The 26540-nt window shown below is 32.0% G+C and overlaps 3 protein-coding genes across 7 annotated transcripts; 1 reads left to right on the top strand and 2 right to left on the bottom strand.

The window, feature by feature from the left end:
• Positions 1–2149: 2149 nt before the first annotated feature.
• On the bottom strand, positions 2150–7557 carry LOC108451128 (formin-like protein 5). Of its 3 annotated transcripts, none has more exons than XR_008282722.1 (8): positions 7469–7557; positions 6786–7132; positions 5134–5896; positions 4390–5029; positions 4102–4301; positions 3517–3752; positions 2553–3400; positions 2150–2484 (listed from the first exon to the last, which is right to left on the bottom strand). XR_008282722.1 is itself a non-coding variant. In XM_053027735.1 (7 exons), exons 2-7 carry the CDS (start codon positions 6954–6956, stop codon positions 2618–2620), a joined length of 2793 nt encoding a protein of 930 aa, XP_052883695.1. In that variant the 5' UTR covers positions 6957–7132; positions 7469–7557; the 3' UTR covers positions 2150–2617. The 3 variants fall into 3 exon arrangements, 1 of the variants encoding a protein (XP_052883695.1); XR_008282723.1 differs by having other exon boundaries at positions 2150–2422; XM_053027735.1 differs by having other exon boundaries at positions 2150–3400.
• Positions 7558–8662: 1105 nt separating this feature from the next.
• Positions 8663–9904, bottom strand: LOC108450305 (histone H2A.6-like). The gene is made up of 2 exons (XM_017747869.2): positions 9596–9904; positions 8663–9202 (listed from the first exon to the last, which is right to left on the bottom strand). The coding sequence occupies exons 1-2, from the start codon at positions 9782–9784 to the stop codon at positions 8987–8989; spliced, it is 405 nt and encodes a 134-aa protein (XP_017603358.1). The 5' UTR covers positions 9785–9904; the 3' UTR covers positions 8663–8986.
• A 10532-nt stretch (positions 9905–20436) lies between these two features.
• On the top strand, positions 20437–23483 carry LOC108450460 (scarecrow-like protein 21). Of its 3 annotated transcripts, none has more exons than XM_017748098.2 (2): positions 20437–20563; positions 21350–23483. In XM_017748098.2, exon 2 carries the CDS (start codon positions 21494–21496, stop codon positions 23225–23227), a length of 1734 nt encoding a protein of 577 aa, XP_017603587.1. In that variant the 5' UTR covers positions 20437–20563; positions 21350–21493; the 3' UTR covers positions 23228–23483. The 3 variants fall into 3 exon arrangements, with proteins under 3 accessions (XP_017603587.1, XP_017603589.1, XP_052883694.1); XM_017748100.2 differs by having other exon boundaries at positions 20451–20563; positions 21469–23483; XM_053027734.1 differs by having other exon boundaries at positions 20459–20563; positions 21454–23483.
• The last annotated feature ends 3057 nt before the right edge of the window (positions 23484–26540 follow it).

The raw sequence follows: 26540 nt of genomic DNA, 5'->3' as shown, positions 1-26540 counted from the left end.
CACTAGTGCAATATTGGCTGCCTTAGTTTTGGTCCAAAAAGTTAATAGTTTTAAAAAACTAGGTCGCAACTTAATTAAAGGAAATACGCCATGTGTCTTGGCTTTTTCAATATTATTGATGTCGTAGTTGTTGACCAATGTTGACCGACAATGGCTGATGTTGACGATCAAAACAAACCTAGACAGATAAACATCTAAGCTCATTTGTATATAAATAATATTTGATTATGTCGATCCTAAATGTGATTTAAAGTATGATAAAAATTATTAAAATTAGAACATCCTAAAATTAATAAAGAAAATTACTAAAATTGCAAAACTGTCCAGATTCTTTCTGAACATAGTTTAGTACATCTATAAAAATTAAAAATTAGGTATTCATCTAAATGTATAAGAACAAAACACATCGTTTAAAGATATGCATTTGTTTAGGTTTATCTTAAACTTCCATTTTTTAAGTAATTTTATTATATTTTAAGGTTTTGTAAATTTTAAAACTTTTATAATTTTAATAAGTTTTACAGATCTTTTAAGTTATAATATTTTATATTATGCGAAAATAGTTGTCGAAATGCAAATGAATTTAGACATCAATTTATTTAGACTCATTCTAGTTGTCAACAGCGATACAATTAATCAATGACCACATTATTGATAACGTTGTAAAAAGTCAAACATTGATGCATTATCATTGGTTGAGTGTATCATGGCCTATTTTTTAAACATGATTAACTTTTTAGACCCAGAATTATAATGGAGGAATATTTTAGGTATCAAAATAGGACAAAAAAAGGTTAAAGTATCAAAGGGAAAAAGCAGGTATAGTTTAACGATAAATCGTGTCATAAGCCTAATATTTATTAGGTTTAAATATGTTGTTAGTCCTTGTACTTTTTAAAATTTTAGATTAAGACATGTACTCTAAAATTAAAAATTTAATTCTCTTACTTTTCAATTTAGAAATCTTAGTCTATCATTATCACAAAATTACATTAGAATTTATGAACTTAATATGTTTATTCTCTGTCAATTATATACCACGTAAAATTTGAACACCTAATTATTATGCCAAGTTGACAAATTTTGACAAAAAAATACTAACAACGTTAATAATTGAAATTATATTTTAAATTATAAAAATATGACTTAATTTTTAATTTTTAAATACAGTGACTAAATCTCAAATTTTATCAAAGTAGGGACTAACAACATACTTTAGCCTATTTGTCACCCTTAAAAAAATTTTACTCTTTTTCTAATCGAATTAATGTAGAGTTGACTTCTAACACCAAACTCACCAAAAAACTTAATTATAGTATAGATATGTACACACAAGCTCCTCTCACCTCAACCACCATGTTCATCGGATCCAACGGTCCAGTATTTCTTTACAAAAATGCGTAAAATGCAGGAAATAAAAAGTTTCAAGTTTCAATTAAACTTATCCATGGATCGGAACAAGGTTGGACCGCGATATTATACGAATCACTGAGTTTCCGCATTGTATGATTTTTAAATAAAGTTTCAATATTGTTATAAGAATACACCACAATTGTTAGTTCTTTTTCTTGTATGAAAAGCTCAAAGAACATTGTTATGTCATCACACAAATTCTCAAAGTTTACAGTGAAGAAACAGTCATCATAATCAGACATGGTGGGAAAAAAGAAGAAAAAGATTCATACTTGGAGTGCAAGCAAAGAGTACTATAAAGGTTCCAAAAGGTAATATTAAATCCAATATGGGTTCGTATGCTAAAGCTCGATCGGATATACGAGTATTATACCAGTTCTAATCCGACTTTTGTGGGATAAAACTATAAGACTCGATAAACTGGAATACTAGTTTGCACTTTGCAGATTGGTGCAGCACGACACTATAGGTCCTGAAGCCAAAAATGACGAAGTAAAAACAAATAACTTGAAATGACTAGAAATCACCAGAACCCAAGATGATCTCACTAGCGAAGCCAAATACCCCGAACCCAAAATTATCCAAACTTGAAAAAATCCTAACCCAAAACAACAGAAACAAGAAATGACCTATCGGAAACCGGGATCATAGGTAACAAAATCCCTTCCATCTACAATTTATAGACACTAAAGGAGTTTCTGATGTCAACACTGAGATCAAAATTATGAACTAAGAATTTATTAACAAAGAATCATAATTTTAAGAATAAAAATGGAGGCATCATTATATCTAAGTCTAACTGTAATTGTATATTGCATTGACAAGGGAAAATCAACAAGAACCACGAAAACGATACCAAAGGAAGATCAACCACACGTAGGCAATGTCAGCTCCGTAGAAATATAGCATTGAAGAGCAATGCCATTCGTTTATCCCCTTTCCACTGGTACTTTAGATGTATTCAGTTCATTGAAAAACCGCAACAACAATGTTTTGGTGCCCTCTCCATCTTGATCAATTTGCCAACATAACATTAAAACAGAACTTAGAGATCTCACGAGCAAATATGACCTATGGAACATGTATTTGTGTTGGTTTTAAGTTTCGCTATATAATGTAGCAAGGTAAAAACCGCATACCTTCTTCAAACGAACACAATTAATTATCGTCATCTGATGAAGAACTATAATCTTCTACCCTTCGCTCAGCAATAGGGAGAAGGTGATCTGATACTGGAGTCAGTGGAAGATGATGCATGCGACCCCTCCTTTTTATGTGATATTTTCGGCTTGTCTCTAACCTCTTTACACACTTTATCCAAAATTACCAAGAAATCCCGTACGACAACAAACAAGCGTATACCCTCGTCTTTTTTAACGTTACCATGGAAATAATTGCCGGTTTTCTTTACCAACTCCATGATTCTTTTCTCTTCCTCGATCAATGACTTGACTTCAACCTCAGCCTTCTCAACCAAACTCTTTAATGCTTTTTGGAAACCACTATCCTCCTCCAAACCTTTCATCTCCGAGTTCAAGAAATCACGTGCTTTTAGGAGTGAATGGCCGAGTTTAATAACAGTTCCCGTTAAGTTTTCAGCATCAATAGCCGCAGCTTTCTTGACATTTTCGAGTTCACTACTCAGATGTGAAACCGCCTTAAACCCAAGGTCGTGGTAGTGGTCTTCTGGATCATGGGAAACATCCTCGAGAATATCATTGGATTTTAAGCTGTTAAAACTTTCACTTTCTCTTTCAGCATGGGCAGCTTTCAAACCTTCAGTACGTATTATTTCTAGGACAACAAAATGCAATAGTGTGGTCTTTCCATCTACTCCTTTAACATCCGATAACTTCAAAAGTGTATCGAGCTTGAAAGCTTGTGCACCACCATGGAATGTCCCATCGTTCATGCGATTTCCAGTTTTCAGAACAGCTTCTAAAAGCTTGAGGAATAGCCGACTACCTCTTAAATCCTTGCAAGCAACCTGCCAAAAGACATCCTCGATTCACATTTTGTTAACTTTTTAAAATATATTTCCGATGCATGATATTCGTTGTATAAAATCATGCAAGTCATGAAATTTAAAATCTAATGACCAACCTCTAATGTCTTGAAGGACTCTTTAGTGGCAGAAACATCCTCTTTAAGAGAACACATAAAAATCAGAGCTTCTATTCGTTTAAAAGCAAAAGGGATGTCAAGCAATTGTTTTAGGAATTGCTCGGACAGACCGAGTTGAGAAAATTCACCCCTGAATGTTTTAAGTTTGTGTTCTTCATCGGATGTTGGTGCCATCTTCAATAATGTCTGAAGGAGTTCAACTGGGAGGTCATTTCCTGGTATCAAACGAACATATTAGAATATCATGATTGGAAACTTAACACATTAGTACTATCTCTTTTTCTGTTACCAAAAAAGAAACACGGTCCTAAGAGTATGGTTAGCTGCAAAAAAATGTTCCCGTTTGACATTTTCAAACATTAGCATAATCTTAGTTACACTAGATATATAAAAGATGGTAATCACATTCTTTATCAGCTTAGAGGGTAGCTAACTCTATAGAAGATTTCCAGATTCCATAGACACTGGATGTTAGTGCTACTTTCCAGGATCAAAAACTGGTAAAAATGCTTAAAAATTTGCTCGGAAGCTCATTTTTGAAAGGATGTATAAGGGAGAAATCACCTTCACGAAGTGCATCACATACTTCTTTAGTGGTTACATTCAATGCCCGCAAAAGGATTGCTAAATTTTGTGCTTTCTTGGGTTCAATGAGTTGAACATACTGAGGTCCCTGATCCTGTGCAGATGGCTCTTTCTTACCAGTTTTCTTGTTTTTTTGACCTGACGCCCCAAACAGAGTTTCAATCAGCTCCTCACTGAACCTGCAAAAGCAGTATTGAGTCTATCCCATACTGATGTGTCGGCATTAAAAATTAAAAGCAAAAAACAAGTAGGGAATTTGATACATACTGGAATGATCCAGCTTTGATCTGATCCCAGACCATTGCATTGTTTGGCTTGGCTGCAACTTTATCCCAGAAAAAGGGCTTTAGTTTGGCTTTAGAAGTATTGGCATCATTTCCTGCTGCACTCGATCCATCACCAGATTTAGCATTTGAATGTTGTGGTCCACCTGGCAGTTTAGGCACCTTGGGACCTGGGGGCACTGGTGGAGGTGGCTTAGGAGGAGAAGTGGGAGGTTTAGGTGGTGACATTGGTTCAGGAGGTCGGGGTACATTGGCAGAACCAGTTGGTGCAGGTGGAGGATTGGCTCCAACCTGGTTAGGAGGTTCAGAAGGGGCAGCATCCACTCCACCAGAAAGACCATTCACCAGAGGTACCGCAGCTGTGGAAGTTCCTGCCTTTCCTGCAGGCTGAGGTACCACCGAATTAGTATCACCTGATGTAGCAGAAGATTCAGCTGAGGCTTTGGAGGCACCCGAACTGGCACCAGCAGCGGCAGCGGCAGTGGCAGTGGCAGCAAATGCAGTGGCAGCAGCACCAGCAACACCAACAGTTCCAGGTGATGACTTTCCGTCTGAGGAAATTTCTAGAGCAATACTGTCATCAGTTGAATCCTTATGCTCGTTTGATGCTTTACCTATCTCTCCTGCATTAGATATAAAAGCATATGCATGAGAAGAACCTATAAAAAAATGATAAAAAATTTATCAAAAGTTTCAATATAACAAGAGTGTGCAGGAAAGTATATACCGCCGGAGATGGGCTTCTTATTGATTTGTTTACGGGAGCATAAAGAGAGGAACAACAATGCAGCAATGGCTGTTACTAATGCTGTCACAATACAAGCAATAATAAGTGTTCTCAAGCTAGTTCCTTTTTCTTCCAAATGACCTTCATCGTGATGTGAATTGTTCTGAGGACTAAGGACTGGAGGTGGATGTTGGTTAGAACGTGTAGGAACTGGTGGAGGGAGTGAAAATGGTGGACGTTTTGATGGAGTTGGCCTAACATCAGGAGCTTTGGAATTAGCAGCTTCAGATTCAGGAACTTTGGAATCAGAAGGGGCTGGGGCCAGATTTGGGGATGATGATGGTGATGATGATGGAGATGGAGATGGGGATGATGATGGGGATGATGATGGTGATGATGATGGTGATGGTGATGGGCCTAAGTCCGAGTCAGGGGCTTCTTCAGTGTTCTTAGAGCCTAAAATCCTTCTAGGAACATCATGCCTGCGAAATAATAACTTGACATAGCTGGTGTACCAAGGCTTACTATCTTCCTTAGATACTTGGAATATGAGATGATTATTTCTTATGCAATTAGAAAGAACATGCTTTAACTCAGGATGGCGAATATTAACCAAGCTCCGAATGTTTTCTTTTGCCGATGAGTAACCCGCTGTATGGATAACATTGGAGAGTATTTCCTCTAGACGGCGTAATTTGGGATCTACAAAAGCATACAGTAAATCATTCAAATCTTGTCTGCAATTTATCCATAACAATCCCACCTGCAAGCAAACAATTTATACAATGTTTTAGCAACTGGCAACAAAACTCAGTTCCCACTTCCTAACATACATTTCCTTTAATCTATGTTGTCAATATCCAATGCCACTATCATCCGTAAATATGACATTTATTCAACCATGAACTTTTTATTGATCTTTCTTGTATACACTCAATAAGTTTTAAAAACATTATGAAACAACATGGTTGAAGACAAGTAGGAGTGCACCTCGAATACCCAAATACCTCTTTCGGTTTTCAAAAGTTTAGCTTTCGGCTTAGTGAAAGAACTTCATTTCCAACATACATATATCAATGCATTAGTACACACTACACTCTAATGTCAGTTTTCCGTTTCCCCACTTCCAACCAACTCATAAACATGCCAAATAGATCAACAATACACTGCTTATTATAAAGATCATTAATGTCAGCATATACTGCATGTACTTGAAAACTCGAATACGTAATGCCTCTCGGTTTTTTCAAAACTCTAGCTATTGGGATAGTAAAAAGAACTCTATTTCCAGCGTATCTTTCAACTCGATGCATTCGAACAATACACTGACATTTTTCAATCTTGAATGCTTGCAAAAAACTTAAAAAACATACCAAATATATAAACAATACTGAAATTTCAAAATCTACTGTTAAAACCTCTAATTAATCACTAAAGATCATTACATATTATACAAAGAAAACCAGCATAATTCCAAACGTTTCATTAAAAAACATGTTAAACCATTGCTACCCTCCCAACAATAAAAGGCTAAAGCAATAAACAAGTCATAATTCAAGGCAATGGACATTAGTTTAAACAAAAAACAAATCACATAAAGGAAATGAATTGAAGTTAAAGAGCTAATGAAAGTAGAGAAATTTCCTTTTTACCCGATTTTCATTAATCTCCCCAGTTGATGGATCAACTAATACATTAAGAAATGCTTCTTCTGCAGCACTTCTATAATCCAAAATGATTGCCAATGAAATACAAAGCAAAGTTACCAAAAATATCAAACAAGGAATTTTTTTGCCACCCATATTTCCTTGTATCATAGGCATTATCACAAGCAGATAAAGGACCCCTTTTCATTTCATCAATATCCAAAGCCACTCGATGCCAAAAAAATTATAAGAATTCAACCCGACCCGACCCAAAACCCTTCCAAATGCTGTCATCAAAAGTTCAAACCTTAGAACATGTGGCACCAACTCCCTCAAAAAGAAACCATTGAAACCTGCTAGGAAAATAAGCAGATTTTTCCTCAGAAACTTTATGAAAGATTGAAACTTTGAATCAAAACTCAAGAAAAGAAACAAAACCCAGAATTTATCTTTCTTTACAAAGCCAAAAAATTGGGATCAAAATAAAAAATTTACCAGAAAGGATATGATCAATAGAGCTTAAAATAGAAGCCAAAAAAATATAAATAAATTTCAAAATCCCTTCTTGGCAACTTTGACCATATCCAATCAATGGCAATTGTTCAAAAAAATGTTGTATAAGCTTACAATGCATGTAAAAAGAAGTTGACAAGGAAGAACTTTTGCTCTTATTGAAAAAGGGTTCTTACATTGAGCTGACAAAATGTTTCAAGGTTTTTTTTTTCTTGGTGGGATTCTGAATTTTTTTTAATTGTATTCTGATAACAAACATTTAGTTGAATTATTATTTATAGTAATATGTTTATATTAAATATAGTAATCACAATTGTTAATTTGATGATTTTGCAACATCCTTTTGTGTTTCTTGAGGGGGTTTGAAATGAAATTTTACCAAAAGAAAAGCTGTTTATTGGAGTGAAATTTGGAATAATTAGTGGAGTAATTAAATATTTGTAGTTGTTTTCAATAGATAAGTTTAGATATTATTTTTGTTTTGAAAATATGGATATTAAATTTTGAATTTTGAAACAAACGGGATATGTTCGTTGTTGTAACCAAATATGAGAAATCTTACATTATAATAAAAAAGAATCTCATTTTATCATCCATTGAAGACACATTTCTTTTAAATATCAATTGCATAATATTCATTTAAATCTATTCGGGATACACAGTCAGATAAGATACAACATATTTAATTTAATTTATTTTACATTATAATATCACTATAACTATAATATTTAAGCTCAACATCAACGCAATTTTTATAGGTAAATGAAGTAGTTATTACATTTTATTCCATTACCATCTTTGAAACATATAAAGTAGAAAAATATTATAAACATTTTATATTAAAAATTAAATTACATTTAAACATCTAATTATCCCATCAATAACATCAATTTTAAATGATGAAATTAAAAGAAAAGAAACAAATAATTTATTTTTGGTAACTTAACTCTAATATAAAAGCTCCAAAATACTTTTTACGAATTTCTTACAATCCAATTTTCATTAAAAAAAAAAGGTTACAATTTCCAAAAGTAAAATATAAAAATAAAACTTTTGTATAAGAAAAGTTCAACTTAGAATCATAATCTCAACAAATTTGGGGATAAAAGAATGCCTAGAAACATTTTAACCCAACAAAAATGTATTTTGTATCACTAGATTTCCAAACTTAAAACATTTAACCTGACAAATGTATATAAAACTTCAACCCTTTTACAAAAATACCCCACAAACTTCAATAAATGCAAACATTAATCAAAATGGAACACAACCTCAACCCCCCCAAGGAAGACAACACACCATTTGAATCACATTTGAAATAACAAATAAACAAGTAGCTTACTAAAAATAGTCTCAAAAAAACAACACAATTGAAACTCAAGTGTTGCATTCATTTCATTAATGAATGATTGAACAATAAAATGACAAAAATGGATCACAACTCTTCTATAAAGTAGAAGATAATGCTTGATGATTCATTCTATTCACATTCAACCAAAAACCCCTAAAGCTACCTTATTCTACCTACTAACTAAACACTATCAATAAACTACAAACTTAATAAATAAAAAACTAAGTGAAACAACATTCAAAGCTAATACCCATGATGGTTTCAATCTAAGAATCACGTAAGCAGAGGGAGATAAATCAGGGGGTTCCCTTAGGGTTTTATGAGTCTAAACTGTTGACATAATCTAATCTTCATCACCTCCAGATGCCTTTGAGGAAGTTCCAGCTTTCTTGGGTAGGAGGAGATTGTGGATGTTGGGCATCACACCACCGTTGGCAATCGTGACATCTCCAAGTAGTTTGCTTAGCTCTTCATCGTTCCTTACGGCTAGCTGAATATGACGTGGCACAATTCGGGTTTTCTTGTTGTCTCTCGCTGCATTTCCAGCAAGCTCAAGAACCTGAAACAAACATATAGTATTCAATAAATATATATATTAATAGATACAAAGATACCATAATGTCTTCTGATTTGAATTATTAAGGTATGAATTTTCACCAAAAATATGAAAATTGGAAAACAGTAGCAAATTTGGGGGAAATTAAACCCTAGTTTTCCAGCCCGACGGAAATAGAAAGATACTATTTTTAAAAAAAAAAATAGAAACTATTGAAGGTTTCTCACATTTGAAAACTTAATCGGAAAGTCTTTTTTTCTAATAATTAAAAGAACAATGAAATTCGAAACCCTAGATTAGGTTACCAAACCAAATAAACACCTCATTTAACCAAATTTACCGATTATACCTAAGAATTTAAAACAAATGAATTACAAAAGAAAATCATCGCAATACCTCAGCGGCAAGATATTCAAGAACTGCGGCAAGGTAAACCGGAGCTCCAGCGCCGACTCGTTCAGCATATTTCCCAGCCTTAAGGAACCGAGCTATACGACCCACCGGAAATTGAAGCCCAGCCTTGCTACTCCTCGATGTCGCCTTCTTCGAGGCTCCCGATCCGAGAGTTTTGCCCCGACCCGCCATTTTAGATCAGCAACGAAATTATATGAAATGAGAAATATAAAAAAGAGTTGGGGCTTGAGGGAGAATGGGTAGAAAGTAAAAGATATACAACTGATGCAGTAGCCGATTGTGTCGGGTATATATAGTGAAGAGCGTAAAGCGTTTATCCAATAGGAAGAGATGACACGGATCGAAAAGGATAACCGTTGGATGGTGATGAAATGAACGGTTAGATTTGAACTTTGCACCGCTTCGGTTTTTATATTTCAGTTAAAACTTTTGGAGGGAAATTCCCTTTTTCTTTTGGATAAATTATGGTTTTGGTCCTTCCACTATATCCAAATTTTGGATTTAATCTAACTTTAATTTGACATAATTTCACCCTCTACTTTTATAATTTATTAATTAATTCAATTTATAAACGCAGTTAATTATTTCCGTTGAATTCCTAATGTGATATTTTTGTTAAATTTATTGGTGTGACATTTTAAAATTAACAAAAAACTTACGTGGTAGCCATGTAACCAGGATTTTGACTTTTGTAATGAACTTCAATTTAACAAAATAAATTCAACGATGTTAACAATTAGATCTTAAATTTTAAAATCTAAAAATAAAAAAAATTAAATTCTTAAGAATAAATATAAAATAATTAAATTTTAATTTTGGGTTGTCCCCTCTAGAGCCATTTCCAAAGCTTATGAGAAAATGAATCAGGCAATTTTTTCACAAAGCTCAGACTTGGGTCATGGTGAATCTATTATTGTAACTGCAATATTGATAAATGGAATAAAACTATGGGTGGTAAATATAGAAGATTCACGTATTTTTCTTCTTTTTAGAGGGGGTCAGGCAATACAAATAACGACAGATCATGAACCCAATACTCAACTAGTCAGCATTGAGCAATAAATATTACAATAATATGTTTTGATTCGCATCTTTTGGAATTAAATTAGATAAACATTTTGCATCTTCAAAACCTTTCAAGAACAAGAACAAATATATCATGATCTTCCATCATTGGTCCAAGACGAAACTCTTGGAAAGTATTTGTATGGAAAATTCCTAAGCATTTCATATGTAATAAGCAAAACCATATATGGAAAAAAAGACAAAGTAGAAATGTGATTTGTCGTATAAATAATGCAGATCCAAATGTAAAAGATTTTATTTGAAATTTCTGTTGAATCATGATAGAGGGTCCAATTTATTCAAAGATTTAGAGTAATATTAAATACATTAAGAAGTGTCAATTTCTAATGTATGTACACATTATTTTTCTTTATTTGAAGATTTAGTTTTATTCTTTTTATGATTTTTTATTAATTATAAGAATAATAATATTTATATTTAAATATTTTACTTATATTGCCAATTGAGTTTTAATTTGATTGGTATAGGCATTGTTGCTAATACAAAAGATATGGATTCAAGTGCGCTAAATCACATTATATTCCTATTCATGGGTTAGAGAGGGATTATAGGCAATTCTATGTATTGTATAAAAAATAAATATAACCGAACTTATAATAAAATTATTCAAATTTAAGTACCAATACCCAAAGAATACAAAAAGAACTATTATAGTTGAAGGTTTTAATAAATCCAATGGAATAGGATTGATAGATGTCCAACAAAGAAGAATCTAAGCTAATTATTAATATAAAGTAACTCAAGCTAAGTTTTTTGTTTTTGCTTCTTGGATACTTTTAATTTCATCTTTGTGTTTGCAATTATGAAGTTTTTTTAAGCCAATAATATTGTCCATGTAATTTTGTTTCTAATATCATTTAGTTAAATTGATTTTTATATTATTTAATTTTTTGGAACTTTTTTTTTACAAATATGGGGATAAAAGAATACATGGTTATGATTCACTTTCTTTACATATTGATTTCTTGAAAGATTAAAGTATTAATTATTGGCAATAGCAGATGAATCACAACAAATTACTCTTTTAGATTATGATGTAGAAACAAAATTTGTAGAATGTGTCTCGCATTTTTCGATCAAACTAGAGTCAAAGTAGAGGCGATGTTGCAATGAGGAATCACGCAACGTCGCAATGATGACAATTTTGCGTTTTAACAATTCGTGGTTTTTTGTCCTTTTGATTGGAGGAGCTTTTTCACGTAAATTGATGTGCCCAATTATTTTTATTCCTTCTTTCTCGTTGTTTATACGGGTCGATCTCCAACAAACTAATATCAAAGCTTAGGTAGGATCCTACAATTGACTCATTCAGAGATGACAACAATGAGACTCGATATCGAAAAATTCGATGGGATTACAAATTTCTATTATGGCAAGTTCGAATGACTGTAATACTAGTTCAAAACGACCTGAAGAAAGTTGTTAAAGGACAAAAGCCCGCGGATTCAGATCAGTCAGAATGGGATGAGCTTGATGAGAAGGCTCTGTCTACAATTCAGTTGTGCCTACGAACAATGTGTTGTGGGAGGGGCTTATGGAGAAAACGACATCTATTTTATAGAAGAAGTTAGAAACTCTTTACATGAAAAGTCTCTAACTAATCAATTGGTGTTGAAACACTGCCTATACACATTCTGTATGGCAGAATATGCGTCCATTATGGCTCACATCAGTGAATTCGTTACTCTCTTGAATGATTTGAAGAATGTCGAAGCTAATATAGATGATGAATATCAGATTATGCTATTATTATGCTCTTTACCTCTTTTATATAAAACTTTCAGGGAGACCCTAATTTATGGTAAAGATAAACTCTCGTTCGAGGACGTGAAAGGAAACTTGCTGAGCAAAAACAAACTAAATAATGAGTTAGGTTTGAATAACAAGTCAGATGGACAAGCCTCGATTTTGGTTGAGAGAAATAGGACAAGATTGAAGTTGAGGAATTAAGACAAGAGATATGGCTACTGCAAGAAGTTAGGTCACATTAAGGCAAATTGTTATAAGTTGCAAAATAAGAACATGAGGATTGCTGTGAGCAGCAAGAAAGAAAAGCAAAAGGCTGAGGTAGCCGGTGCTAGTGTGATCGGGGACAAGAGTGATGATTGATTGTTAGTGTCTACTACCGAAAGGTCAAAGCTTAAATCTGAATGGATCATGGATTAGAGGTGTTCTTATCATATGTGTTCCAACAAGGACTAGTTCTTCAAATATAGTCCAGTTGAAGGTAGAGTTGTGCTCATAGGAATAATTCTCCTTGTAAAATTATCTGTATTGGTACCGTTTAGATCAAGATGCACGACCGAATTATTAAAACACTATTAGGTGTCGAGCCTGTGTCTGATTTAAACAAAAACCTAATCTCCTTAAGTCTGTTAGATTCAAACGATTGTAGAATCACCATCAAGTCAAGCGAAGTTAATGTATCTCATGAAACTCTCGTTGATGAAAGGTCAGGAAATCGATAGTTTATATATTCTACAGGGTTCAATAATGACTGGTGAAACAATGATTTCCTTGTTTATTACAGAGTTAGAGTCAAATCAGTTGTGGCATATGCAACTTGGTCGTATGAGCAAGAAAGGTATGATAGTTTTGAATAAGAGTCTTCTAGTTTCCAAGTTCAAGTATCGTTTGGAATTGGTTAGTGTCTTGCAAAGATCGAGTTAGGCCCATGACGATGCCCGACAAAGGAGGCATGTTAAAATATGAATTAAGGTGGAGACTTGTAGAGTGTGTCTCGTATTTTCAGTCAAACCAAAGTCAAAAGTAGAGGCGATTTTGAAATGAGGAATCATGTGACGTCGTAATGACACGACAACATTTGAAACAGAGGCAAAGCAGTGGCGACGTTGTGACGAGGAGCCTGGGACGTCAGGATGAATTCCAAACTTAATGCAATTACGTATTAGACTCTTAACAAGGTTACTTTTCCTAGTTAAACTCTGATTACACTAGATATATTATAGTCATATTAGAACTCTGATGTTAGCTTATTTAAAGGGCCTTAGTAACCCTAGAAAAAGAGAACAAAGGAGAATAACACAATGTTAGAGAAAAATATCAAGAGAGAGTTTTAGAGAGATTTATAGGAATTTTGTGTTTTAGCAAGAGAGTTTTTTATTCAGGGTTAAGGTTTGTTTTGAATTTCTCAATTTTCTACTCTTCGTTTGTTTGCTCATTAGTGAAGTCTCATTTGTATATGTTTTTTTATCCTCTTGATTGGAGGAGTTTTTCCACGTAAATTTGTGTGCCCAATTTTCTCTATGCTTTCTTTCTCATTGTTTATATGGGTCAATTTCCAACAAACTAATATCAGAGCTTAGTTAGGATTCTATAATTGACTCATTCAGAGATGACAACAATGAGACTCGATATCGAGAAATTTGATAGGATCACAAATTTCTATTTATTGCAAGTTCGAATGACTACAATACTAGTTTAGAACGACCTGGAGAAAGTCATTACAAGACAAAAGATTATGGCTTTGGATCAATCAGAATGAGATGAGCTTGATGAGAAGGCTTTGTCTACAATTCAATTGTGCCTCAAGAACAATATGTTGCAGGAGGTGCTTATAGAGAAAATGGAATCTACCTTATTGAAGAAGTTAGGAACCCTTTACATGAAAAGTCTCTAGCTAATCGATTGGTGTTGAAACAACGCTTATACACGTTCTGTATGTCCAAATGTGCATCCATTAGGGTTCACATCAATGAATCCGTTACTCTCTTAAATGGTTTGAAGAATGTCGAGGCTAATATAGATCATGAAGATCAAGCTATGTTATTATTATGCTTTTTACCCCATTTATATAAAACTTTCAAGGAAGCCCTAATTTATGATAGAAATAAACTCTCGTTCAAGGACGTGAAGGGAAACTTGTTGAACAAAGATAAACTCGATAATGAGTTAGGTTTGAATAGCAAGTCAGATAGGCAAGTCTCGATTTTGGTTGGAGAAATAGAACTAGATTGAAGTTGAGGAATTGAGACAAGAGATGTGGCTACTGTAAGAAGTTAGGTCACATTAAGAAAAATTGTTATAAGCTGCAAAATAAGAACAGGAGGACAGTTCAGAGCAACGAGAAAGGAAAGCAAAAGGTCGAGGTAGCTGATGCTAGTGTGGCTGAGGATAAGAGTAATGATCAGTTGTTAGTGTCTATGACTGAAAAGTCTAAGCTTAAGTCCTAGTGGATCATGGATTCGGGTTGTTATTATCTTATGTGTCTCAACAAGGACTGGTTCTCCACATATAATCCAATTGAAGGTGGAGTTCTACTCATGGGAATAATTCACCTTGTAAGATAATCGGTATTGGTACTGTTTAGATCGTGATGTACAGCTGGATTATCAAGACACTATCAGGTGTCAAGCATGTGCCTGATTTAAACAAAACCTCATCTCATTATTTATTACGGAGTTAGAGTCAACTCGGTTGTGGCATATGCAACTTGGTCATATGAGCAAGAAAGGTATGATCGTTTTGAATAAGAGCCTTCCAATTTCCAAGTTTAAGTATCATTTGGAATTGGTTAGTATCTTGCAAATATCAAGTTAGTCCCATGACCGGGCCCGACAAAGGAGACATGTTAAAATATGAATCAAGGTGGAGACTTGTGGAGTGTGTCTCGCATTTTCGGTCAAACCAGAGTCAAAGTAGAGGCAACGTTGTGATGAGGAATCGTGTGACGTCGCAATGACGCGGCAACATTCGAAACAGAGGCGAAACAGTGGTGATGTCGTGACGAGGAGCCTGGGACGTCACGACAAATTCCAAACTTAAAGCAATTACGTGTTAGACTCCCAGTAGGGTTACTTTTCACAGTTAAGCTCTGATTACACCAAAGATATTATAGTCATATTAGAACTCTAATCTTAGCCTATTTAAAGGGCCTTAGTAACCATAGAAAAAAAGAACAAAGGAGAATAACACAACGTTAGAGAAAAAATCAAGAGAGAGTTTTAGGGAGCTTTAAGGAAAATTTGAGTTTTAGCAAGAGAGCTTTGTATTCGGGGTTAGGGTTTGTTTTGAATTTCTCTATCTTGTACTCTTCGTTTGTTTGCTCATTAGTGAAGCCTCCTGTGCCTGTGGTTTTTTATCCTCTTGATTGGAGGAGTTTTTCCACATAAATTTGTATGCCCAATTTTCTCTATGCCTTCTTTCTCGTTTTTTATACAGGTAAATCCCCAACAAAATTAAATCTTGAACAAGAGGTGATATTTAAAATTATAGTTGAAAGAGTTGATTTAAGAAAAAGTTGTGATTGTTTTTATTGATGAATAGAGATGTACATGTAATTCATTTCTTTATCGAGCTTTATTTGCACATGTAAGATCAATGTATATATATGATAATCTTGGCTACAATATCTAATGTAGTTGCAACAACATTTCTTGAGAGATTAACAATATATTCACAACTTGTTTTGCCATTAAATCTAAAAAACAACTAACTTTTGTGATTTATGTAAATAGGACGTAATTGCAAAGTTATTACGAAGGACATTTCTAATAATATGAGATAAGGGACCTATGACAAAAAAAAAATTGCATTGAAAAATTTGATAGTTGATGAAAGTTTCAAATATATTATGGATAGTATTAATTTTTTTTAGGAAAAGTAATTGTTTTTGGAAGTGACTTTCATCGAGTGCTGCTTGTTATCCCCGATGGTATAAAAGTAGAAACAATTAATGCAAGTCTTGCAAAAATATATTTGTAGAATTTTGATAAAAAAATTGACACTAACAAGAAAGAGTGACATTTGTTGATATTATTCCATTAATTTATTTATTATATGAATCATATAATATTTCATTTTCATTTTATTTACTTTAAATTTAAATATATTAAATGTATTTAAATTTTATTTTGATTATCCTAACATTATTTAAAATGATTTTTATTGTTGAAGAGGTAAATTTGTTTAACATTTTACTTAATCCAATTTTGATGCGTTTAATATTCAAATTTTTTCATATATAGTAAAAGCTAAATTTATATATGAACCATAGTGTCTATAACTACCTATGATCTTTCCCAACTTATAAATAGAAGGTTAATGTACTTCAGCACACTCGAACTCACGTGCTCCTGAATTGGCAACAATGCCTATACCAATTAAGCTAAAACTCTATCGGCTAATTTTAAAAATTTTTAAATGGAAAAATTAAGATATAAAAATATTATATTTTATTGTTTATATTATAACATTAATAATTTAATTATATTTTATTTTTATTTTGAATTTGATTTAATTTTTTTCTTAAATTATACATATTTATTTGTATGTTGAAGTCAAGTTTCAAAATTTCTTAAAATATTTTATTTATTAATATTTAAAATCAATTTAATATAATTAATATTATTTTAATTATATTTGTATCAATATTTTGCTTGAACAATTTCATTATAGATTCTAATCATATTTAATTTTTTGACACAATACCTAAAACTACTCATAATTTCTCCTCAACTCGAACATAAAACTTAACGATAATCATATTAGAAATTAACAATAATCATTTAAGTAGCATGTGACGATAATCATATTATGTACTAAAGAATCACATACACATATATAGATAACATTTTGTCAATTTTCTTTTTGTTCTTTTTTATTTTTGTTGAGTACTATATCATAATAACTAAAATAATGATAAATCATAAATAAGACTAGTAAATATTATAAAATAATTAGTACTAAAAGAGAAAAATTATATGGAAATGTGATTCCACGTCATCCCTATTACTTTCTAATAAGAGAATGACAAATCAGATTTTTCCTCCTCATTTTTAGTATTTTCTTCTTGACAAAATTCAACTAAAAATGCTAAAAATAAAGAGTAAAAAGCTGATTTGCCATTCTCCTATTAGAAAGGGATAGGGATGACGTGAAATCACAATTTCATACAATCCCTTCTCGTACTAAAAATTATGAAATTTAAATTCAAATCGAGATTGATCCGAATTTGATTCAAATAAAATATGGTTACTACAATAATACTATTATATTAAAAATACATGAAAAGATAAAAAAATAACATTGTATCAATATTTGTTACTTTACGGATAAAAATATTATAATAATATAACAACTGAATTGATGTCTAGTTAATTTGCAATACCAATGCAGTTAAAAGCTTAATATAAATAAAGATTCTAAGTTCTAACACCACTACTTCAATGAATATATATTTTTAAAAAACAATACATCAATGAAAGTTAAGTTCAATGATAAGACACATTGTATTCTCAAAAGAAGAAAAAGTTTAAATTTTAAAGATAATATTTTTAAAAAGACAACCACGAACTCTGGATGTAAATCGTAAAACAAGTTATAAATAATAAAAAAATTAATACTAATTTTTGTTTTTATATATATAAATATATGAAGAAACATCCAACTTATTGACAAGAATAATTTAGAAAATTCATGCAATTGAATTTTCAAAGAGTTGAATTTCATTACCAAGCAAAGTCAAACATATATCACAAAGCATAGCCTCATATTTGACCTTATCCAAATCACTTGTAATACTGGTTGGCAGATGAGGGTTACAAGTGGCCCACTACAGAAATTTTTCAACCATCAAAGCTACCCATGTCACCCACATTTGACCCGACAACTTGCTGACATGGCATAAAAATTGATACTTTCCTATTTTCCGTCACGTGTGGTATGGGATATTTTTAAAATTCATTTGAGTTGGTACACTTGCTTTAATATGTAAGAAATAATAACACAATTCACACGTGATCAATATATTTATTTATTTATTTTTATTCAAAATATTTTATTTAATTTCACATCTGATTCGAATTGATTCAGTTCAATCCTACCCATAAACATATAATAATAGCCTTATATTTTTCATTCATTAAAAATTATTTGTTGAATTTTCAAGGAAAAAAGAAGTTTAATGATAAATTTGGTCACTAATATTTATATGTTTTATCAAAATAGTCTTAATTGTATTTTTAAATCTTTTTGGCCATTAATATTTTTTCTTTTTTTAATTTATTCTTTTAACAGATTTAATGACCAAATTTAAGATTTTAATTTTTCTTTTCTTTTAAAAGGTTTCAATCTTTTATACGTTTGTTTCTTGAAAATTTTTCTCTTGAGTTAATTTTCTTAGTTAGTTATGTTTATTTTCTTTATATGAAGAGTTATTTTTAATTTAGTGTATTATTTATTTATTTTATTATTTTTATATGTAATTATTTGATTAGGTTACCTAAGTAATAAATTACAACTCATTAAAAATATTCCACATCATCCCGTTAAATTTTTTAATGGTACTTTCATTAAATCTATTAAAAAAACAGGTTGAAAAAAAAACAAAGGTTGATGGTAAAAAAACTCAAAAATACAATTAAGATCATTTTGAAAATATATAAAAATGTTAGTAGCTAAATTTGAAATTAAGCCAAAAAGAAAATGAAAATTGCCGACTCATTGAGTGAATGAGTGCGCAACGGATGACGGAATTTAATCCACACATTCTGATAGGCGCGTAGGAACAGTGTGTCCTTTGCCACGCCTTTTAAATAAAACCCCAGAAAAAAAAAAGAAAAAGAAAAAGGAAATATCGAAGATTGTTGTCGAACGTGTGTCCTCCATGGTCGGCAGCCGTTAGTTTTCTTTTAACGGCGTTATATTTCGCATAATATTCTTCTTTTTTAACTTTCAATTCTGTTTCAAACTTTGTAGAAAATAGATTTTTTTAACGTTGGTTCTCTTTTGAGTTGGTGTCGAATCGAAGTTGTATAATTTATTTGTCTTATTTTTTACTTTGATTATTATTTTTTGAAGTTACGTGTTTTGAATGATCGAATAACAAAAAAAAGTCATTGTAATCATTAATCGATTACAAAAATCATATAATTTGTAGTTAAAATGTCGTAAATCTTCGAACTTTAATATTTGGAAATTTATTCCTCCTGCTTTTTTTTATGGGAATTTAATTTTTTATCTTTTAAATTTTAAAATTCAGGTCTAATTATTACCACTGTTAAAATTAATTTTTCAAATTTAGATTCTTTACAATGTTATTTTTAGTTACATTGTTACTAAGTGAATTTATTTTTAATTTCAAAATATCATACTAAAAATTTAACAAAAATACTTTAATAGTTTTAAAAATTAGACCGAATTTTTAAAATCTGAAAAGTAAAAGAACTAAATTCCTAGAAATAAAAGTACAAAACTAAATTTTAAATTTATAAAGAGTATAGGGACCCGCATATTTTAACCAAAAACAACTTTCTAGCATTTTGAAAAAGGTCACAATATGCCACTACTCTCTATATTTATATAAAATTTGAGATTTAGTACCTATATTTTAAAAATTAAAAATCAATATTCTTATTTTTTTCAATTTAAAAATCTTAGTCTATTCATTATCTTCTTTGATACTTTCTGTTAAAATTTATTAATTTAATAAGTTTATTTTCTATCAATTGTATGCCACATCACATGAGAGTAGCTTTGATAAATTTTGACACAAAATGCTTATGGTTTTAATTACTTGACTAGGATTTTTAACTCAGAACAGTTGGAGGACTTAATTTCTAACTTTTTAATTATAGGGACTAAATCTAAAATTCTGTAAAGTACAAGGACTAACAGCATATTTTAACCTTTTGAAAAGCAATTTCCGTTAACTTTTCCGTTTAAAAAATTTCCGTTATATTCTCCTCACTTTCCCTCTATAAATACTAGTCTACCTTGCCTGCTTTGGTTTTTGACTTCAAACTTTGAAAAAAGAAAAATCCAAATCACTAAGAAAGTTCCAATTTTACTTACTTTGGAGCATTGGGTTTTGATTATTGATTCTCCAAAAACAAGAATTTCCAGGTAAACTTCCAAAATTTACTGTTAAATTGATCTTTTTTTTTCCCTTTACTTTGTGTTTCTTTTGTGTTCTTTGGTGAGTAGGCTTATATTTCAATTTGATTCTTAATTCCGTTACTGGGTTTTGTTATATTCTTAAGTTTACTGAGTGTTTTCCTCGCATATTTAGATTAGGAATGGTTGAATTAGATTTTGAAATGAATTAATTTAAGCTTCAATTTCTTAATTTCTCATTAGAATTTAGGCTGTTTCAGATTGAGTTTGATTCTAGTTTGCCAACTGTTTGTGGAAATTCCACTTCATAAAATAATAGGCAATCATGAGATAAAAATTATTTGTTTTCTTTGATTATAAAGATTGACTAGTATTGTTGAGCCTAGAGTTAAATCCATATCAAGCTTTGTATTTGTTCTAATTATTAAATCTTTTAGAATATTCTCAAAGTATATGGAGGATATGGTGATTGATTCATGGAAGTCTAGGATTCTAGGAGTGAAAGTCGTATCAACTCGAAATATCTTTCAACAATTTCTTTGGTTGTACTTACAGCTTTCAATTATGTTTGCAGCTCTTGCAAAAATGCTTTAGATTTATGCTTTTAGGATATGGTTTTTGCCTTGGCATAATTTCTTTTATCTTTCTGGAAAAATTATATGCCGTATATTGTTCCCTTTATCGAAGCTAGACTATGGACACGGCTTTAGCTCTTCAATTTGGATTTTGGTTTTGTTTGTCAACTGCAAAACGTGAATCCGTGAAACTCAAGTGTTCTTTGCTTTGTTTTTGCAGGTCGAATTTGTTTTTCTCTGAAGGTTGTGTTTGGGTTTCTTGTGTCATTGTGAAAAAGTTGGTTGACGATATTTCTATCCATAGCTGTAGATAACTTTTCCCAGATCTCATTATTGCAGTGGGAAGCTGGTGCAAACTCATTTCATGGACTCACGCCTTTGTAGATATGGGGTGATCAGTGCTGGCTTATCCTATTCAACCTCTTATTCAGATGTTCCTTCGGTGCCTAACAGTTTGTTTAGTTCTTTAAAATCGAACATAGGAAACTCACCAATCTCGAGCTTTTCAATTCAACCTGATTGTGATACCAACATCGCGTTGAGTGACAGCCAGGAGCAGTACAACTCCACAGAGAATCTCTCAGGATATGCTTCTTGTAACTCTTCTCTTGAATCCAGCACTTATTTCCATCAATCGAGTCCCTCAGTGGACTGCAGGCGTGAAAGCTTACTGATCCATTCTGATGGAACTTCTTATATAGAAGATGCAAATTCTAGCCACGAAATATTATATACTTCGCAAGAGCTAGGAACAGCAGTCATGGCACCTGATGGGGCCAATGAAGTAACCAATACACCGCAGACAAATGGCCAGCGATACAGGGCATCGAGTAAGGACTGCCGAGGATCTTCCATGTGTCAACCTCAGACAACCTTTGTTTCTAACCGTAGGCAGTCAACTGAAGCTGCTCATGTAGAGAAACGTTTGACTGCAATAGAGGATTTATCTTTGCAGAGTATTCCACCAGGGAATCTAAAGCAGTTGTTGATTGCATGCGCTAAAACTCTCTCTGAAAACAATATCGATAAATTCAATATGTTGATTGCAAAGGCCAGGGTTGCTGTGTCTATCTACGGAGAACCAATCCAGCGTCTTGGTGCTTACATGGTGGAAGGGTTGGTAGCAAGGAAGGAGGCATCGGGATCTAACATATATCGAGCCCTTCGTTGCCAAGAGCCGGAAGGCAAGGACTTGCTCACATACATGCATACCCTTTATGAAATTTGCCCGTACTTGAAGTTTGGATACATGGCTGCCAATGGGGCCATTGCTGAAGCATGCAGAACCGAAGATCGCATCCACATTATTGATTTCCAGATTGCTCAGGGAACACAGTGGGTGACCCTCTTGCAAGCACTTGCAGCCAGACCAGGCGGAGCTCCTTATGTGCGGATTACAGGAATTGATGATCCTGTTTCTAAATATGCCCGTGGTGGTGGATTAGAAGCTGTCGAAAGACGGCTGATGGCACTATCCGAGCAGTTTGGTGTTCCAGTTGAGTTCCATGGAATGCCAGTTTTTGCAGCAGATATCACAAGGGACATGCTTGATGTCAAGCCTGGGGAGGCTCTTGCTGTCAACTTTCCGCTGCAGCTCCATCACACCCCCGACGAGAGTGTAGATGTGAACAATCCCAGGGACGGGATTCTGCGAATGGTAAGGTCACTTTCTCCCAAGGTTATCACCTTGGTTGAGCAAGAATCAAACACAAACACAGCCCCTTTCCTCTCTAGGTTCATTGAGACTTTGGAGTACTACTTGGCAATGTTCGAGTCCATAGATGAGACGATGCCAAGACATAGAAGGGAACGAATTAATGTCGAGCAGCACTGCCTGGCCAGGGATGTTGTAAACGTCATTGCTTGCGAGGGAAAGGAGAGGGTTGAGCGCCATGAGCTCTTTGGTAAGTGGAAGTCTAGGCTAACAATGGCTGGATTCCGACCATACCCTTTAAGCTCTTACGTCAATTCAGTGATACGAGGCCTGCTAAAGTGTTATTCTAAACATTACACATTGGTGGAGAAAGATGGCGCAATGTTGTTGGGGTGGAAGGACCGGAACCTTATATCGGCTTCTGCTTGGTGCTGCGATGGCTGAGATTCGTACACGTTTATGGTAAAACCGGGATGAGATGGGTCGACCGGGTTGATTTTGGGATATTCGCATAAACCTCCTTATAATGCAAAAGGGTGACATTTTTTGGGATTATTTTCCCATACAATCATGCAATCACCATCATTTGTTCCTAAAATATTTTCGTGTCCTTTGTTCATTCTTTTAGTAGAATTTGATGTACCATTTGATGCAAGTATGTATAAGCATATTAAGGGATTCATTCTATTTTTTTGTTATACGATTCAGTGTACGTAGCATGACCGACACATATTTGCGATATGATATAGGATAGTGAAAAAGGATTTTGAAATAAGTTATTTATACTCATTTCAACAATCTATATTGGGACATACGTTGAAATCGGAAAGTTCATTCGAAATTTAGAGGATTTGGACAAAAAAATTAAGTTCAAAAAATAAATTTGTTTAAAATATAGGTCGGACTCGGATTTAAACATTCAAGATCTAAACTTGGCTTGACATAATCCCTTTTCATAAAAATGTTCAACTTGTGTGTATATAAACTTATAATAAATAAAAAATATAAATTTATTAAATATTAAATTAAGAATAATTGTTTTTTTTTTAAAAAAAATTTTTAGTTGTCTATATATAGAGGTGGCAAACTAGTGGGCTTAGATCTGACTTTTTTTCGGATTCATACTTTTTAAAGCTCGAGTTTTGTTGAGGTCAGATCGAGCCTAGTGAGCTCTCACGAATTCAAGTAATTTTGAATTTTCTGAATTATAATCATTTAGTTTTGAATATAATAATTCATTTTACTTTTATTCGATGACAATAAAATTTAGATTTGTCTTATAAAAACATAAATTATAGATATTTAATAAAGTTCTTTTATATAAATAATTAAACTAAATACCCAAATACAATTTGTAAAAGTTAAAACCCAGTTTAAAATCTAATTTAATAAAATAATATTTTATTAAGATAATAAAATTTTAACAATATTTTATGTATTACTAGTTATAGACATTGTTAGGCCTGAAAATACCAAGAGAGGGGTGAATTGGTATTTCAAAATTCTTTGCAAACTTTTCTTAAATGATGAGGAAAGGGAAGAAAAGTTTAGACAAATCGATTTATAGTGGTTCGGCCCCAATTATTTACCTTCATTATCTTGATATACCTCAACTAAGGATTTCTTGATTCATTATACATGAATTGATATCTTTCAAGGACAATGTATAACCTTTATAATCCCCATTTTTTTTCACAAGCCTTAGATAGAACATTCCCTTAGTTTTTTAAGGCTTAACTAGAATCGTTCTAGTTTTTACGGCTCAACTAAAATCCTTTACAAAATACTAAAAGTTTTATATCTCAAAAGCCTTAAGTAGTTTTTTGTAAGGATAAGAAAATATGTAAACAATTATGACCTCACAAACGTGTGTGTTTACAAGTGTTTAACTCTCTCAAAGAATTAAAATGAGAATGATAAAAAAAATCATACAATAAGCACCTAAGAGATATGTACAATAGAAAATGAAGAAATAAATAATTTGATGATTTTCTCTTGATTTTTATGCTTGAATGTTCATATTTTATGTCTTGATGTGTCTTTAACTTGTATTTATACTAAGGAACAAATTTGTGGACATTTATGGTCGTTGGAGATGACTTCTAACCGTTGGGAGCTTTTTATTTCGAGCATTTAATGCACCCTGCAGCAATATGTCTCGAGACAAGAAGAACAAATATGACTTTTATATAGTTGTTGGCAAGCAGTATCTCGAGACATTTGGCTATATTTCTTGAGATAATTACTCGAATGTCCTTAGACAAGGCTTCCTTGAAGCATATCTTAGCTTTGATGTTTATTTGTCTCAAGACAAGACTCAATTTGTCTTGAGACTTGATTACCAAAGTCTTTTAAAAACATTTTAAGCACTTTGGTATTGACTCAAAAATATTAGGAACTTTATAAAACACATATACATGCTTTTGAGTATGTTGCAAGTCTTTAAAAATGTTTGATAAATATTCAACCATATTTCCTCCAAATGACTTTGGGAATATAACGTATAAAATTTATCTTAAATGTTGTTATATCAAAAGCTTAAGATATCAAAGCTAACAAACATGCATTGTAAATTACTAAATCACACGTAACTATTAATACTATATCTTTTATTATAATTTATAATATAATAATTATATATGTATTAATAGTTTTTATCATAGTTATATACTATATTATTATATTATATAATAGTATGTCATCTATTATAGTTAGCTATTAAAACCAGCTTAACACCCAAAAAAGTTATACAACTAAATTCCGAGTCGCCAAAAAATGTTTCTAACTTCGCTTCTATGTTTAAGGTTAAATTAAATGCAAAGGGACTAAATTGCTCACTTTTATAATTAAGTAATTAATTTGCTATTTAGTTTATAATACAAGTATCCGCATTATAACTTTCCCATTTCATTTCAACACTCTATTCCAACTGAAATTCAGTCATGCACGTGGATAACTATTTTCTCATTTTGGTCAATATTTTCTTATCACCCGTAAACATCATATAGTCTCATATATCAATTTTCAAGTCATGTACTTTTTCATGTACGTCTCAAAATATGATCAATGTGCTTTTTTTCCCATTTTAAAAAATAAAAAAAGTAAATTTTGAGTAGTTTTTTTTTATCAATGTGATCGAGCTATTATGTTTAAAAATTAATGGTTTATTTATATTAAAAAATATTAATTCAACTCTTTTTTAAAGATTTATGGTCAAATATGAATTTTTTTTAGAAAAAGATTGAGGACCAAATTTAACTCCAAAAAAAGGGGCCAAATTGACAAAAAAAATGTAACCGTTGAATACTAAATTTGATGCTATGCCAATTCTAATTAGTTTTTAAACTTCAAAATACGTTAGCATAGCATAATAGTTAATCTAAGTGTTAAACATCAATTAAGATATGATGTGGAACATACTTAAACATGCGGATTAAATTGTAAACTTATGTATATCTATCACATGAAAAACTTGGATTTGACATATTGAAAAATAATGTCAATTAAAATTTATCTATGTAGTAGATATATATGTCTTATCAATTTGATCTATAAACATACTTCAACTCAAATTTGAGTTGGCATCTACTAACTAAGGTAATTGTATGGAAGGACTTGATTGATATGATACTAATACTTTGAGGACTGAATTAAGATATTTTAAAAATTGAAGATGAATTTGAAATCAGTACAGATTGAGAACATTAGGCCATAAATTAGTGTGTTTATGGTCAATTAGTCACTAGAATAGTATAGT

This window comes from Gossypium arboreum, chromosome 5 (assembly GCF_025698485.1).
Source record: "Gossypium arboreum isolate Shixiya-1 chromosome 5, ASM2569848v2, whole genome shotgun sequence".
In the NCBI taxonomy this organism is placed as follows: domain Eukaryota; kingdom Viridiplantae; phylum Streptophyta; class Magnoliopsida; order Malvales; family Malvaceae; genus Gossypium; species Gossypium arboreum.
The sequence above is the reverse complement of the archived record's forward strand: the minus strand, read 5'-3'. Positions and strand labels throughout refer to the sequence as shown.